Here is a 16,577-nt window from a genome sequence, read left to right as displayed (position 1 = left end):
TGGGGTTAAGAAGGAAATAGTGTTGTCAAAGTTAACAAATGCACAACACATACCGTATCTCTCCCACACTAAAACACACATGCCAGCACTCCATGCATGCACACCACTCCACACATGCACGTCATCATCTCCATGGTTTCTCCAAGGATACAAATGAAAGAAGTGGTTGCTATGGCCAAGATGGTGCCGAAAGGAATAGACCTCTGGGCATCTCGGAGGTCTCCAGATCTGTTGGAGCCCGCCATGATTCCTGTGATGGAACACACATAGATTCTTCAGAAGCTGAAATTCAGGAAATCACCAACATACTTAAATGTTGTCTCCGCAGCAGAAAACAACACCAAAACTAAAAACACAAAAGCGTAAGTTACAGTAACTCTTCCAAAGCACAAGTTACATTAACACCCTTACAATCAGCGTGAGGATGACAAACAATACATTATGTCATATGGTGGTAGCTGCACGATGATATCTATAGTGACAATATGGCTACTATACCAACCTGTGACGGAGGGGAAGTAGATTCCCACCAGCAGAGTGAAGAAGGTGGAGATGTCGTTGAAGACGTAAGGCATGTAGATATCTCTGGAGTTATCCTGGGCTGGAACAGACGACTGATTCTTCTTCTCTACCAACATCCCACTGGGCCCGTAGTCCCCCCACATGTTGTCTAACAGGGGACACAGAGACTATAATCTGAGTGTACTATAATCTGAGTGTACAAAACATTAAGGACACCTGCTCTTTCCATGACAGGTGAATCCAGGTGAAAGCTATGATCCTTTATTGATGTCACGTGTTAAATCCACTTCAACCAGTGTAGATGAAGGGGAGGAGACATGTTAAAGAAGGATTTTTAAGCCTTGAAAGAATTTAGACATGGATTGTGTATATGTGCCATTCAAGAGAAAATATTTCAGTCCCTTCGAATGAGGTATGGTAGTAGGTGCCATGCGCACCAGTTTGTATCAATAATGGTCCACCAATCAAAGGACATCCAGCCAACTTGACCCAACTGTGAGAAGCATTGCACTCAAAATGGGCAAGTATCCCTGAGGAACACTTTTGACACCTTGTAGAGTCCATGCCCCGACTAGTTTGACTTCCTTTGAGCCCCAGGTTGATCAAACCAGATGATACGGCTTTGATAAAATATGCCAATAATCATTTGGTAAGTGAGTAAGTAGTAAGCAAGTAGTAGTAGTGCCAATAAGTGTCCTCTGACACAGAATCAGATAACTTTATTACCACACAACAATGTTGTTTTTGAGAAATTTGTCTTGTTGCTCCACTGACCTTTGATGACCCCACTGAGCAGGCCTGGGATGCCCTGAATCTCAGTGACGTTGTTCAGGGTGAAGTACTCATCACAGGTGGCGTTGAGGTGGCGGCTGTCACAGAACAGCTCCCACAGCTTAGTGGTGTACGTCACGTTCTTGATCACCTCTGTCTTCACACACTTCTCAAAGTTGTGGTTCTGCAAGGAACGGTTCCCCAGGAGACAGATTCTGTGGGAAATATATACATATATTCATCAGGATATTTTCTTGTATAAAGAACTAAGAATCTTTTCCCCTTTGGCCACTGTAACCGCTGTAAAGAGTCTATAAATATCTGTCTCACTGATATCAATGTGTGATCACGTTAGTATTCAGCCCTATAAGATCAGATGACTGATGATGGTCCTTTACAGTGTGAATATGAATCTGACCAGACAAACATAGACACAAGCATCTCCTGTGTCTATAGATTAACTATCTAACTCACGGGAAGTCTGGTGGTTCTATGACGGTCTTGATGACTCCGGCGTAGATGGCCATGATGGAGAGCACCACACAGGCCAGGAAGACCAGGGCCAGCTTGTTGACATATTTGACTCCCACAAACACCACCAGAGCCATGAGAGCCAGGCAGCAAGTCCCGTACACACGCATGTTATTCAGCATGGCCTCCGCCTCGCCCTCCTTCTTCTCCGCCACAAACACAGCAGCGTTTGGCACGATGTACGTCTGGAACAAGAATAGGAGAAAGCTCGGACACTACCTTCATGAAACATTGTTTGGGCCAAGAGTTTTCCTGGCCCATGTGACATGTCCAGGAAAAAGTCTAAGCCATTGTTATAGGCTGTTACAAGGTACCAATTCCTGGAAGAGTCATGTGGTAATGAAAAACTCCTGCCTCTAAACATTGTGTATTTTCTATATCACGACCAGGCATTGTTTTATCCTTACCAGAAGGATTTCAATGGTACCCAGGATGTACATGGAGCCAGCGAATGTGGTTCCCAGGTAAAAACACAAGCCCACAGCCCCACCAAACTCTGGTCCCAAAGACCTGGAGATCATGTAGTAGGAGCCTCCGGCTGCATGGGGCAAGAGAACAGATACGGGTAAAAGGACTGGAAAGGAAAAGAAGTCAGCCACAGACTATAGCTCCAATGCAATAGTGATATAGTGCTAAATAACCATAAAAGCAGAGTTTGAGGTTTCTTATTCAAGGTGGAAAATAAGTTGAAGTTGAACTGACATTACCTGGCACTACCCCATTTGTTGCAATAGCACTCATGGATATCGCTGTCAGCATGGTCTGTAAGAGAGAAAAAAAAATACAAAAGACTAGCATTGGTGGGTGTATGGTTACAATGTCCTCAGGGAGCAAAATGAGACCGCTTCATTCATGGCAGAGAGAACTAAGATTGGCAGAGAATACCACAGTTTAGTACCTGAACTCCCCAAAACAGAGGAGTGTTTGTAGATAAGTAGTTAAGCTCAATAGTACTCACACCTTAGTACTCACACCTTAGTACTCCATTTGTATTATTACATAGTACTCACACAGGTGCAACACATGACGACGATGGCGAAAGACTCCAAAATGCCGGCGGTGCCAACGATCCAGGTGAGACGCAGGAAGAGGATGACTCCCAGGATGTTCTGCATGCAGGGCAGGTACACGCCGATGAATGTGCCCATCTGAGGACTCTGGAGGTGCCAACGTAGAGGGCCAGGGAAGAAGAGAGGTACAGTAGGATTACCATGAGTCAGCTTATGGTACAGCAGGGCTTTGTAAGATGTACTGTAATGCCACAATACAGCATACAATACAATATTGTACAATCTTGTAAAATACACCTGAGAATACAAGGTCAATTGTCTGTAATAAAAAGATGCTTTGCTTTTTTGACACCACAATCCACAAAGCAAGTCCTCCATGCTCTAGTTTTCTCTTATCTTGATTATTGTCCAGTCATATGGTCAAGTGCTGTGAGAGAAAGACCTAGTTAAGCTGCAGCTGGCCCAGAACAGAGCGGCACGTCTTACTCTTCATTGTAATCAGAGGGCTAATATTAATACTATGCATGCCTGTCTCTCTTGGCTTGGCTACAAGTTGAGGAAAGACTGACTACATCACTTCTTGTTTTTATAAAAGAAACATTAATGTGTTGGAAATTCCATATTGTTTGCATAGTCAACTTACACACAGCACTGACACACACACTTAGTCCATGGAACTCCCTTCCATCTTATATAGTGCAAGTGAACAGCAAGCCTGGTTTCAAAAAACAAATAAAGCAACACCTCACGGCACAACACCCCTCCCCCATGTGACCTACTTGTTGTGTGTACACTACATGACCAAAGGTATGTGGACACCTGCTCGTCAAACATCTCATTCCAAAATCATGGGCATTAATGTGGAGTCGGTCCCCTCTTTGCTGCCAATAGAGCCTCCACTCTTCTGGAAGGCTTTCCACTAGATGCTGGAACATTGCTGTGGGGACTTGCCTCCATTCAGCCACAAGAGCATTAGTGAGGTTGGGCACTGATGTTGGGCGATTAGGCCTGGCTCGCAATCGGCGTTCCAATTCATCCCAAAGGTGTTCAATGGGGTTGAGGTCAGGGTTCTGTGCAGGCCAGTCAAGTTCTTCCACTCCGATCTCGACAAACTATTTCTGTATGGACCTCGCTTTGTGCAAGGGGGCATTGTCATACTGAAACAGGAAAGGGCCTTCCCCAAACTGTTGCCACAAAGTTGGAAGCAAGGAATCCTCCTCCACCAAACTTTACAGTTGGCACTACTCATTGGGGCAAGTAGCGTTCTCCTTGCATCCTCCAAACCCCGATTTGTCAGTCGCACTACTAGATGGTGAAGCAGGATTCATGACTCACCAATGCAAACTGTATTAGGATACAGTTTGCATTGGCTTTTCAGACAACGAGTAGTCAAATGTATTGCTAAAAGACATTGCAATGTCCTTCGAACAAAACATCAGTAACAAGACATCAGTAACAAATCATCAGTAACAAGACATCAGTAACAAAACATCAGTAACAAATCATCAGTAACAAGACATCAGTAACAAATCATCAGTAACAAATCATCAGTAACAAAACATCAGTAACAAAACATCAGAAACAAGACATCAGTAACAAGACATCAGTAACAAATCATCAGTAACAAAACATCAGAAACAAGACATCAGTAACAAGACATCAGTAACAAGACATCAGTAACAAATCATCAGTAACAAGACATCAGTAACAAAACATCAGTAACAAAACATCAGTAACAAATCATCAGTAACAAATCATCAGTAACAAAACATCAGTAACAAGACATCAGTAACAAATCATCAGTAACAAAACATCAGTAACAAGACATCAGTAACAAAGCATCAGAAACAAGACATCAGTAACAAATCATCAGAAACAAGACATCAGTAACAAGACATCAGTAACAAAACATCAGTAACAAATCATCAGTAACAAGACATCAGTAACAAAGCATCAGAAACAAGACATCAGTAACAAATCATCAGAAACAAGACATCAGTAACAAGACATCAGTAACAAAACATCAGTAACAAATCATCAGTAACAAAACATCAGTAACAAATCATCAGAAACAAGACATCAGTAACAAAATATCAGTAACAAGACATCAGTAACAAAGCATCAGTAGAGAATCTTTCCTCAGTGCCCAGCCTATTTTCCGCATGCCCAACTCATGCTCATATGTCATAACAGTAAAGTATTTGAAGTCCTTCGCAGTTCTCCAGAGAAATTAACAACAGAACTATTCAGTGAAATTATACTATATTTGCTCTGTGTGCTTGTACAGTTTGGAAAGCATGAATAGCCAAATATAACAGTCAAACATAATGCTACACAGTGTGCAGTAACAGGCTACCTTAACAATGATCTGCAGGACTTCATTTCAGCCATACAATCCATTACCCGATCACCACAGGATAAATGAACAACTCCAATGTGTCATCCACCGCCTGATGACATAAGCACCCCCTGTTATACTCCAAAGGTGCAACGGCCCCCACTCTTTCACGATCAGAGAACCCCCCCCCCCCCCCTCACACACACGTCACATCGACAGCCCCCCCCCCCCCCACTCACACACAAAGACACTGCATGAATACAGTACATACCATATGTCCCATAACACAACACAGCCCTCTCTCAATACTGCTGTTGGTTCTCCTATACGCCTTTTTACCAGGGTCAATGTGGCCCTTGTTCATAGACCATTCACAACCTGGAGTGGCATCCTCACTATCCACTCTGTCTCCACAACCTCCCCCCCCCTGAGCCAATCAGATCTCCAGCAGGGAGAGGTACTGGGGTAATTGTCAGGGGACAGAGGCATGGTTGGTTTCTGTGGCCTCGTGTTGGTGCTGTGACGCTGAATAGCAACAGTAGGAGTATTTCTTTGGTTGGTTGGTCAGAAGAATGCGGCTTTATATTCTCACAAGCGCTCTGCTCTCAGAGGTGCTGTTGCATAGCTACCACACTAACCTAGTCAACTCATGTTGGTATGCACAATAATATAGATGTTATTGTCCTTGTCAAGTGGATTGACAGTTAATAGAATGTCTGTCTACTACTGTACCTCTTTAGCGAGGTCTCCCACAAAGTACCCACCAGGAGAACTTCTCAATAATGCACAACGGTCATGTGGTCCGTACCTTGACTCTAATCTTTGTAACCCCCTCCTCATTTTCATACTCCTCATGCTCAGTGACCCCCTGGGTGAGGTTGGTGTAGTTGGCCAGCTTGTTGAGGAGGGAGGACACCATGGGGTTGCTCTCAATCTCTTCCTGTCAATAAGGATACAACGACATTGAATCGGGACGTCATGGCATTGAAGACATCCAAGTACAGAACAAACAAAAGCAACAAATGTTTGGATGATATGTACCCTACAATATAATCCATGTAAACACGTAGCTCTCACTTTACATTAAAGTGGCATGAAACCTATGTGGTAATGAATTACATTATGATATCAAAAGCCTTGACATGTGGATTACCTCAAAGAGAGCCATGTTCTTGCCATCGTAGTAGTTTTCTTGGTCGTGGTCAGTGTTGTTGATGAAAGGGCTGCTCTCTCTGGGAGTGACATCTCCTGGGAGACAACAGAAAAGGAGAAAGAAAACATCTCTACTAAACTTTTCTGTCCAATCACTATTGATTTCATGGTATCTTATTGATTTCATGGTATCTTATTGATTTCATGGTACCTTATTGATTTCATGGTATCTTATTGATTTCATGGTATCTTATTGATTTCATGGTATCTTATTGATTTCATGGTATCTTATTGATTTCATGGTACCAAAATATTGCAAATTCTTTGAACTACATCTCTTATGAAACAACACAAACACCACTTTCCTCTGCAACCGATAAAGAAAACCTCTACAGTCCAGACAAAGTCATGTTGATTGTCATTTCCATAGTAATGTCCTATGGGGTTATGCTGTGAAGAGAGAAATCAATGCTATCGTGTGCAGCTAATGACACTGGTCAATGAGAATGACACTGGAGATCTCCTGTACAGTATAATGAATAAGGACAAACTACCCTGAACAAAACTTTCTCTTTTTGTGATACTGTATTACAATGTTATTTTCCCATGATTGCTCCCCACCTGGTGTAAAATAAGAGGTGAGATGCAGTGATAAGGAACATTTCAATGTTGTCATCTCATTATGAAGTGTAGTATTCAGGCCTATAACAGCAGACAATCTGCTATTAATCATCACAACATATCAACCATTTCCATTACAGAGACTTCCTTGTAAATGAGATGGGACGTTACTTCCCAAGTGGGTTTCAATGAAAAGTGCACAATTTCTCAAGCATTGGATTTCTTTGCAATACATATTTAGTTTGTCCTACAGTACACAATGGAGACACCACGTAATTCCAACATGGAAATTGGGTAATATTTGATTGAGACGTTGATCAATGAGATTTCAATGTCACGTCCTGACCTGACCATAGTAAGCTGTTTTTTCTCTGTGTTGGTTGGGGCGTGATAGTGACTTGGGTGGGTCATCTAGGTGTTTTTGTATTTATATGGTGACCTGATATGGTTCCCAATCACAGGCAGCTGTTTATCGTTGTCTCTGATTGGCGTTCATATTTAGGTAGCCATTTCCTCATTTGTGTTTGTGGGATCTTGTCTATGTTTAGTTGCCTGTCAGCACTATTTGTATAGCTTCACGTTTCGTTCGTTGATTTTGTTGTTTTTTTGTTCGGTGTTTATTTATTAAAAGGAATATGTACGCCTACCACGCTGCACCTTGGTCTCATCCTTACGACGATCGTGACATTCAACCTTTATTCATCCACTCAAAAACAGCCAGAAGTTTGTTGAATTCTCAAATGTGTTATCACTGTGCTTTCAACCATTTAAAAACACAAGTTCAAATGGAATACAATTTCAGATATTTATACAACAACTTAAATACAGTGTTTCCCAAACCCCAAGGGGTGCACATCTTTGTTTTTGCCCTAACACTACACAGCTGATTCAAAGCTTGATGATTAGTTGATTATTTGAATCAGCTGTGTAGTGCTAGGGCAAAAACCAAAACGTCCACTCCTTGGGGCCCCGCAGACTGAGCTTGGGAAACCCTGACTTAATGTTTTATCACTGTGCTTCTTCTAATAGCACAACTGTCACGCCTACTCCTGCGCTAGACGTCGCCAGTCTACTAACCACCAGTCCTGGCAACTATCATCACGCACACCTGCTCCCCATCGTTATGCACACCTGGATCTCATCACCTTGATTACTCTCCCTTTAGTTAACCCTCAGTAGCCTCAGTCATTAGGCCGTGTTGGTTTTGGTCAGTATGCGTCTCCTGTTTTGTTTATCTGCCGTCTCTCATCATTAAACTCACCTTCGGCACTTTCTTCCTGACTCCAAGCGTATACGTTACAACAACCAAATGACCTGGATTGCAGTTGAGATTATATAAAAATTACATAGTGCAAGTGATCAATGCTGTTCGAGATTCTGCACAGATTATTATTGTGAAGATCTCCACAGACATGCACGGTTTCTATGATTGCATAAGAAGACATTTATAGTTACAGTAGGAAACCCTTCAAATTAGTGGATTCGGCTATTTCAGCCACATCCATTGCTGACACGTGTATAAAATCGAGCACACAGCCATGCAATCTTCATAGTGAAACATTGGCAGTAGAACCGCCTTACCGAAGAACTCCGTGACTTTCAACGTGGCACCATCATAGGATACCACCTTTCCAACAAGTCAGTTTGTAAAATTTTGGCCCCACTAGAGCTGCCGCGGTCAACTGTAAGTGCTGTTATTGTGATGTGGAAATATCTAGGAGCAACAAAGGCTCAGCCGCAAAGTGGTCGGCCACACAAGCTCATAAAACGGGACCGCCGAGTGCTGAAGAGCATAAAAATCATCTGTCCTCGGTAGCAACACTCACTAGGAGTCAGCGCAATAATTGATCGTCGGCAGCTTCATGAAATGGGTTTCCATGGCTGAGCAGCCGCACACAAGCCTAAGATCACCATGCGCAATGACAAGTGTCGGTTGGAGTGGTGTAAAGCTCGCCGCCATAGGACTCTGGAGCAGAGGAAACGCGTTCTCTGGAGTGATGAATCACACTTCACCATCTGGCAGTCCGACGGACGAATTTGGGTTTGGCGGATGCCAGGAGAACGCTACCTGCCCGAATGCATTATTCCAACTGTAAAGTTTTGTGGAGGAGGAATAATGGTCTGGGCTGTTTTTTATGATTCAGGCTAGGGCCCTTAGTTCCAGTAAAGGCAAATGTCAATACTGCAACATACAATGACATTCTAGACGATTATGTTCTTCCAACTTTGTGGTAACAGTTTGGGGAAGGCCCTTTCCAATGTTCCGTCATCAAGTGGAAAGCCTTCCCAGAAGAGTGGAGGCTGTTATAGCAGCAAAGGGGAAACCAATTTCATATTAATGCCCATGATGTTGTCCACATACTTTTTATCATACCATGTATAATGCTTGGATAATTTTATCTGAGCCAATGGCTTAATCCTATTCTTTAACTTTTAATTTGTTAACGTGACGACAAGTTAATAGGCTATTTACTGTATAGCAAAAGTGATGATATACATATAGTGGATATAATGTTGAAGATCTGACATTGTTTCAAAGGTTAAAATTCAACATATTTTACAAGGTTTGTCTATGCTAAAGATTGGTTACAATGATGACATAATCCTGTGGTTCGAATCCAATATATTTTTTCCAGGTAGAGATTCCACATCACAATACGTTGACAATTTACGTTGAAACAATGTTGATTCAAACAGTTTGTTTCCAGTGGGTAGTCTCTTTCCACAGTCGCTGTTTCTAACGACAGGAGTTTGGCAAAGCAAAACTAGCACACTAAATACAATTGACAGACAGCCAGGACATTTTACAGTAGGCTGAGGAAAGCAAGCCAGTCTTCCGAAGAGAAAACGAGGGCAGTGGTAGAACCATCCATCACCATCTGCTCTGTTCATTCCACACACAGGGAAGGCATAGGTACCAGTTATATCAGGCTACATCGATAAATTAGACAAAGGAGAGCTGACACTGTGTCAATCTAGGGAGGTGGACAGGTTCAGGTTTATGCATTAATTCTGGGAGATAATCCTATTGATTTACAGTATGTTTGTTCTGTTGACAGAGATGAACAGCGCTGAACAGTACAGTAGAAGTACTTGCCAAATTGTATGATAAGACATTTTGCCGTTGGCTTAAGTGAATAACTTCAAGGTAAGAATCTCAGACACTAGGAATATCTTAATTTAACTCCAATGTAGACAAAATCTCTCTCTCTCAAATATTAACCATTTGGCTGATTTAACAGACATTTTCACTATTTAAAGCCACCCAAATGTTGAAAAATCTGTCCACACAACAACACAATCTCATCAGGTAGTGTGAAGTGAAGTGTTGCGGCCTCTATGATAATAAATGACAATGAGAGCTGTTTATAACTCGTTAAGCCTCCACAGAGGCAGATTCATAAGCTGCCTAGCCTAGCACACCTGAGCCTGAAGGTAAGACGCACAGACACAGAGAGATATCAAATCCCTATATTTAACCCTCGGTCCCCCCCAGCACTAATGTAAACACAGATATACGTACCACAGACTAACAACTACAGTACAATACACAAGGACAGATCTAACAAACACATACATGATGATGGCTTAACCAAAGCTTCCACAACAAGACAAACAGCTGTGGTCATGAGCAAAATTCTTACTACAGACCAGATTATGAATATGCAAATATGATTAGCCTGATTATTTCATAGGGTTTATCACACAGATGAGCTCACCTGATCGTCGTGAACCCTCCCCAAGCTCCATACCAGAGGGGAGGTGCAGCTGGGGTCCACAACACTCTTCCAGTATGCTACTGTAAACCTCAGTAGTTACAGACCTCAGTCTGCTCTGCCTAGCCCCCCTTCAACTGAGTTGACTTGAATCTGTGTAACACAGTTCTCTATGAATGTCTGTCTGTTCTGCGCTAGGTAGCTTTCTGTAGCAGATTTGGTTGTGTCTTTGGTGCCCTGGGAATCAGCTGCTCCAGAGTTGTGGACATCCTTTCTCTGTCCTGTCTGGAGGCAGTGGAGCAGCATCAGCCCTTGCGCTCCTGACCCCTCATCCATTCACTGGAGGGAGGGAGGGGTAGAGGAGGGAGAGGGGTAGAGAGGGGAAGGGAGGGGGTGGGTGCAGCTTTAGCTACTTTAATTCTGTGCCCTGAAACACAGCTCAATGAGCTTACAGAGCATGACCCTACACACACACACACACACGCGCGCGCGCACAATTGAGAGAATCCTTGTCGTGTTGTATCACAGCTTAGTACGGCAACTGCACCACTCGCAACCGCAGGGCTCTCCAGAGGTGTGGTCTGCCCAATGCATCACCGGGGGCACACTACCTGCCCTCCAGGACACCTACAGCCCCCAATGTCACAGGAAGGCCAAAAAGATCATCAAGGACAACAACCACCTGAGCCACGGCCTGGTAACCCCGCTATCATCCACAAGACGAGGTCAGGACAGGTGCATCAAAACTGGAACCGAGAGACAGAAAAACAGCTTCTATCTCAAGGTCATCAGACTGTTAAATTCTGTTAAATAGCCATCACTAGCACATTAGAGGCTGCTGCCCTATATACATAGACTTGGAATCACTGGCCACATTAATAATGGAACACTAGTCACTTTAATAATGTTTACATATTTTGCATTACTTATCTCATATGTATATACTGTATTCTATCCTATTCTACTGTATCTTAGTCTATGCCACTCTGACATTGCTCGCCCAATATTTAAATATTCTTAATTCCATTCCTTTACTTTAGATGTGTGTATTGTTGTGAAATTGTTAGATATTACTGTTAGGTATTACTGCACTGTTAGAGCTAGAGACACAAGAATTTTGCTACATCCGCAATAACATCTGCTAAACACGTGATTGTGACATATACAATTTGATTTGACACATTTATTCCACTCAGCTATTAGCTTAGCATAAAAAGTGTGTACACAGTATACAGGCCGCAAAAATCCTCAAACGTAATCCGAGTCTTCTGTACTTTTTACATTTAACAGCTCAAATGGAAATCATTATGGAGTAGCTGAGACAGAGGACGTGAAGAAATAATCCATCCATGTACACCCAATCCTCTGGGAAGTGAAAAGTGCAAGCCACACCAAAGTCAATAGACTGCTGAGTTGTTGTCTGGCATATAAATAACATGGACCTGAAGGGCCTCTGACAGTGACATTGAAAGGTCTGCCGTGGTGATGACTAGCACATCTGATGCCATATTTCAAAGGACACAGCACACTATTAGATGAGGTTACTACTTATGTTTCAATGAAAAGCTCTATCCCACATGCCACGCTTTGAAAAGCCTTGCCAAAAGAGGTCCCCGTTTCACAAGAGTTCTGATTCAAGCGTTCAGAATTAAAGCTTATTGACACTCTTTGCAGCTACAGTAACTTGATCAGACACACTTTTATTAGCAACAGAACTTGGACTAAAGGGCAATTCCACAGTAACGGAAATACGCTGAGTCTCAGATATTTCACTTTAAAATGTATGCCACAACAAAACCAGTGATTGTAAAGTTAAACCAACCATACAACTATATGCATGAGGACTACTTTTAACAATTTCCACACACACACAAGAAAAAAACATTTACTGAAAGAACAGTGCAGATGCTAAATTAGGAAACAGAATTACAGGTAAAGTTTAAAAAATGAACAGTGGGTGGAAAAGTCACAGAGAGAACGTGTGACGATGTGGACTGCAACCAGCGGGCACCTTCAGCACCTTCACTTGGCTTCTAGTTCTCAAACACGTAATTCTCCTCTAGGCCTATATCCACCAGTAAGATTGTTAAATAAAGGTCATAAATACATATTGAAACCACTCATATTAGCCAACAATGTCCTTTCTAATTCCGTTTCATTCACGCATATTAATCAATGGACCTTACATTGGAATACATGTTATTCCCACCTGTGTGGTCTTGTTGTGACATTGACTGCCATTGCCTTGCATACTGAAGAAGGGTTCATACCTGAAATGTTTGGGCGGCAATAAAAATATGTCAATTTAAGTTTATTTACTGGAGTGCTCTCCTATTTCGGTCACACCCTGATCTGTTTCACCTGTCTTTGTGCTTGTCTCCACCCCCCCCCCAGGTGTCGCCCATCTTCCCCAGCGTATTTATACCTGAGTTCTCTGTTGCCAGTTCGTCTCGTCAAGCATACCAGCATGTTTTTGCCGTGCTCTTATTTTTCCTAGTCTCTGTTTTTTAGCCCCCCCGGTTCCGACCTTTTCTGCCTGTCCTGACACTTAGCCAGGCTGCCTGACCATTCGTCCTGCCCTGACCTTGAGCCTGCCTGCCTGCCGCCCTGTACCTTTCGTACTCTGAACTGGTTAATGAACTTCTAGAAGCCTGTCCTCGACCTGCCTATTGCCTGCCCCTTGTATTTTCATAAATATCAGAGACTCGAACCATCTGTCTCCTGTGTGTCACGTATGCTCTCTCGTCATGCTCCCGCCCTTAGCCGGATAGGCAGGATCCCTCGCCTTAGCAGAGGTGACCGGTCCGCTCCTGATCCCCGGGATCATCATCTTGGTCGGCGTCCTGCAGCTGAAGCCGCGCGTTGGGGTACTGTCACGTGTGCTCCCTCTCCGGCCTCTAGGTCACCAGGCTGCTCGTTTATGGCGCACACCTGTCACCATTGTTACGCGCATTTCCGCATAATGACACTCACCTGGACTCCATCACCTCCTTGATTACCTGCCCTGTATATGTCACTTCCTTTGGTTTCTTCCCCAGTCGTCATTGTTTCTGTTCCTGTTGTCGGTGCGCTGTTTGTGTTTCTTGTTTTGTTCATTTATTTATTTCATTTATTTATTAAAAGTATTCACTCCCTGAACTTGCTTCCCGACTCTCAGCGTACATCGTTACACGGTGTCTGCATCTGGGTCTCGCCCTGTGTCGTTATAATTGATGTTTTTTGGAATACACGTTAAGGCCTCATGACCAAAGTCTTTGACAAAGTCCAATTGATAAATAGAAAAAAGGGATGACTGTCTCTTGACACTGAGTGTGTTTTTCCTGAATGAAAGAACAATGTGGGAAACACTGTACTTTTAATAGAGAGCTTTCAAGCATCACACACAAACATCCTTTTCCTGAAAGGAGGACTATTTCCACATAAAAAGGGCTCCCAACAGTCCACTTGCGTCATAACCTTTTGACATCCTGTACGCCACTAAATATCTGGGATAGGAACCTGGAGGGGAAGGGGATTATAAGGGGATTGTGGGAAATGGAACACTAGGGCCTAGGAAACAAAACAGTAGGCAGGCAACAACTGTCGTCTCAATTTACTCTCATTCTCTTTGGTTCCTCTCTCAGAGTAACCTAGATAAATGAATAATAACTATGTTGTTATCTGCTCCGATCACATGACATACAGCTATTAGGTACAGCTGAGTAGACCATGTCTACAGTAAAGACAGATATTCTCTTATCTGACATATGACAACAATATCATGTAACACCATGCAGAACACCATAAGACTATATGATAACAACTACCAGTATGTTCAATTACTGTAAACAAGATATCCAACATAATGTAGGTTCACTGAGAACAAAATACTGTATATCTTCAACCCAGAACGACAGAGACAAAACAGAGTGAGAGCGCCATTGTTATGAATGGTGATGCAAATGACAGTAGCTACAAGTAACAGGTCAAAGTTGAATGCCATCACACATGCATACAGACGACATGGCAGAGGACTTGTGTTTGTAGAGCTCTGTATTGGGCTCTTATTGTGACAGGCAGTAACACAACAGTTGAATGCCCCAAGGGTATAGGCAAATTATTGAGTGTTAAACTCAATTCACACACTAAGACGGGGGGCACGGAGCGTAGCACAGCATTGCAATGTCGTTTTTCATCACAAAAGGGGCGTACATCCTCCTTGTTTTTTTACAGACAGAAATACTCCTGAGCATCCCCACTCCATTCGTTCTCGAGTGAGACTGAGCACCCTACTGTCACGCCCTGACCATAGAGAGCTGTTTATTCTCTATGTTGGTTGGGGCGTGATAGTGACTAGGGTGGGTTATCTAGGTGATTAATGGTTTATGTTGGCCTGGTATGCTTCCCAATCAGAGACAGCTGTTTATCGTTGTCTCTGATTGGGGATCATATTTAGGTAGCCATTTTCCTCATTGTGTTTGAGGGATCTTGTCTGCAGTTAGTTGCCTGTGTGCACACCAGTAGCGTCACGTTTTGTTTGTGGTTTTGTTTGGTGAGTTTCTGTTTATTAAAAGATGTGGAACTCTACGCACGCTGCGCCTTGGTCCGATTACTATGACGAATGTGACAGAAGAGGACCAAGCAGCGTGGCCAGGAGGAGTGGACATGGGAAGAAATCCTGGATGGAGAAGGACCCTGGACAAGGGCCGGAGAGTATCGCCGTCCAAGGGAGCAGATGGAGGCAGCGAGAGCGGAACGGCGACGATACGAGGAGTTATATCAACAACGGAAGCCCGAGAGGCAGCTCCAAAAATTGTTTGGGGGGGCACACGAGGAGATTGGCGGAGTCAGGGTTTAGACCTGAGCCAACTCCCCGTGCTTACCGTGGGGAGCGTGTCACCGGTCAGGCACCTTGTTATGCTGTGATGTGTACTGTGTCTCCAGTGCGTTTTGTGCCAGCTCCTCGCACTTGCCGTGCGAAAGGGAGCATCCAGCCAGGGCGGGTTGTGCCGGCTCAGCACTCCTGGTCTGCAGTACGTCCCCTAGGTCCAGGATATCCTGCGCCGGCTCTACGCACTGTATCGCCAGTGCGCCTTCACAGCCCAGTGCGTCATGTGCCAGCGCCTCGCACTTGCCGGGCTAAAGTGAGCATCCAGCCAGGACACGTTGTGCCAGCTCTACGCTCCAGACCTCCAGTGCGCCTCCACGGCCCAGTATATCCTGCGCCGGCCATACGTACTGTGTCTCCAGTGCGCCTCCACAGTCCAGTACATCCTGTGCCTCTTCCCCGCACTCGCCCTGAGGTGCGTGTCATCAGCCTGGTGCCACCTGTGCCGGTCCCACGCATCAGGTCTCCAGTGCGCCTCCACAGTCCAGTACGTCCTGTGCCTCTTCCCGCACTCGCCCTGAGGTGCGTGTCATCAGCCCGGTACCACCAGTGCCGGCCCCACGCACCAAGCTTCCGGCGACAGTTCCCAGTCCAGAGCTTCTGGCGACGGTTCCCGGTTCCCGGTCCGGCGTCTCCAGCGACGGTCCGGCGTCTCCAGCGACGGTCCGCGGTCCGGCGTCTCCAGCGACGGTCGGTCGGCGGTCGGGAGCCTCCAGCGACGGTCCGCGGTCTGGAGCTTCCAGCTACGGTCGGCGGTCTGGAGCCTTCAGCAGGGGTTCTCAGTCCAGAGCCTCCTGTGACGATCTACGGTCCGGTTCCTCCTGCCACGATCCATGGCCTGGAGCTTCCGTCGACGATCCCCGCACCAGAGCCGCCATGGAGGATGAAGTATCTGCGAGCGGAGTGGGTACTTCGCCCCGCACCGGAGCCGCACCCGACGTCCTGTGTCATTCATCGTAGATGCCCACCTGGATCCTCCCCTATTGAGTCAGGTTTTGCGGTCAGAGTCCGCACCTTTGGGGGGGGGTACTGTCACGCCCTGACCATAG

The 16,577-nt window shown here is 44.5% G+C and overlaps 1 protein-coding gene across 4 annotated transcripts in view; it reads right to left on the bottom strand.

Annotated features, from left to right (window-relative positions):
• The window catches only part of LOC139550708 (solute carrier family 12 member 7-like), a 41,979-nt gene that overhangs the window by 15,718 nt on the left and 9,684 nt on the right, over positions 1-16,577 (bottom strand). For 2 of the 4 annotated variants that reach the window (XM_071361800.1, XM_071361797.1), the window contains exons 2-10: positions 6,326-6,420; positions 5,981-6,112; positions 2,835-2,981; positions 2,532-2,586; positions 2,232-2,362; positions 1,768-2,009; positions 1,297-1,508; positions 503-670; positions 152-250 (exon numbers count right to left, since the gene is read on the bottom strand). In XM_071361800.1, the coding sequence (XP_071217901.1) occupies positions 152-250; positions 503-670; positions 1,297-1,508; positions 1,768-2,009; positions 2,232-2,362; positions 2,532-2,586; positions 2,835-2,981; positions 5,981-6,112; positions 6,326-6,420 (1,281 nt within the window). Of the gene's footprint in view, positions 1-151; positions 251-502; positions 671-1,296; positions 1,509-1,767; positions 2,010-2,231; positions 2,363-2,531; positions 2,587-2,834; positions 2,982-5,443; positions 5,522-5,980; positions 6,113-6,325; positions 6,421-16,577 lie in introns of those variants that run through there. The other 2 variants (XM_071361798.1, XM_071361799.1) reach the window with 2 other exon arrangements.

This window comes from Salvelinus alpinus, chromosome 23 (assembly GCF_045679555.1).
Source record: "Salvelinus alpinus chromosome 23, SLU_Salpinus.1, whole genome shotgun sequence".
Taxonomy (NCBI): Eukaryota; Metazoa; Chordata; class Actinopteri; order Salmoniformes; family Salmonidae; genus Salvelinus; species Salvelinus alpinus.
This window is presented reverse-complemented; position numbering and strand designations above follow the sequence as displayed.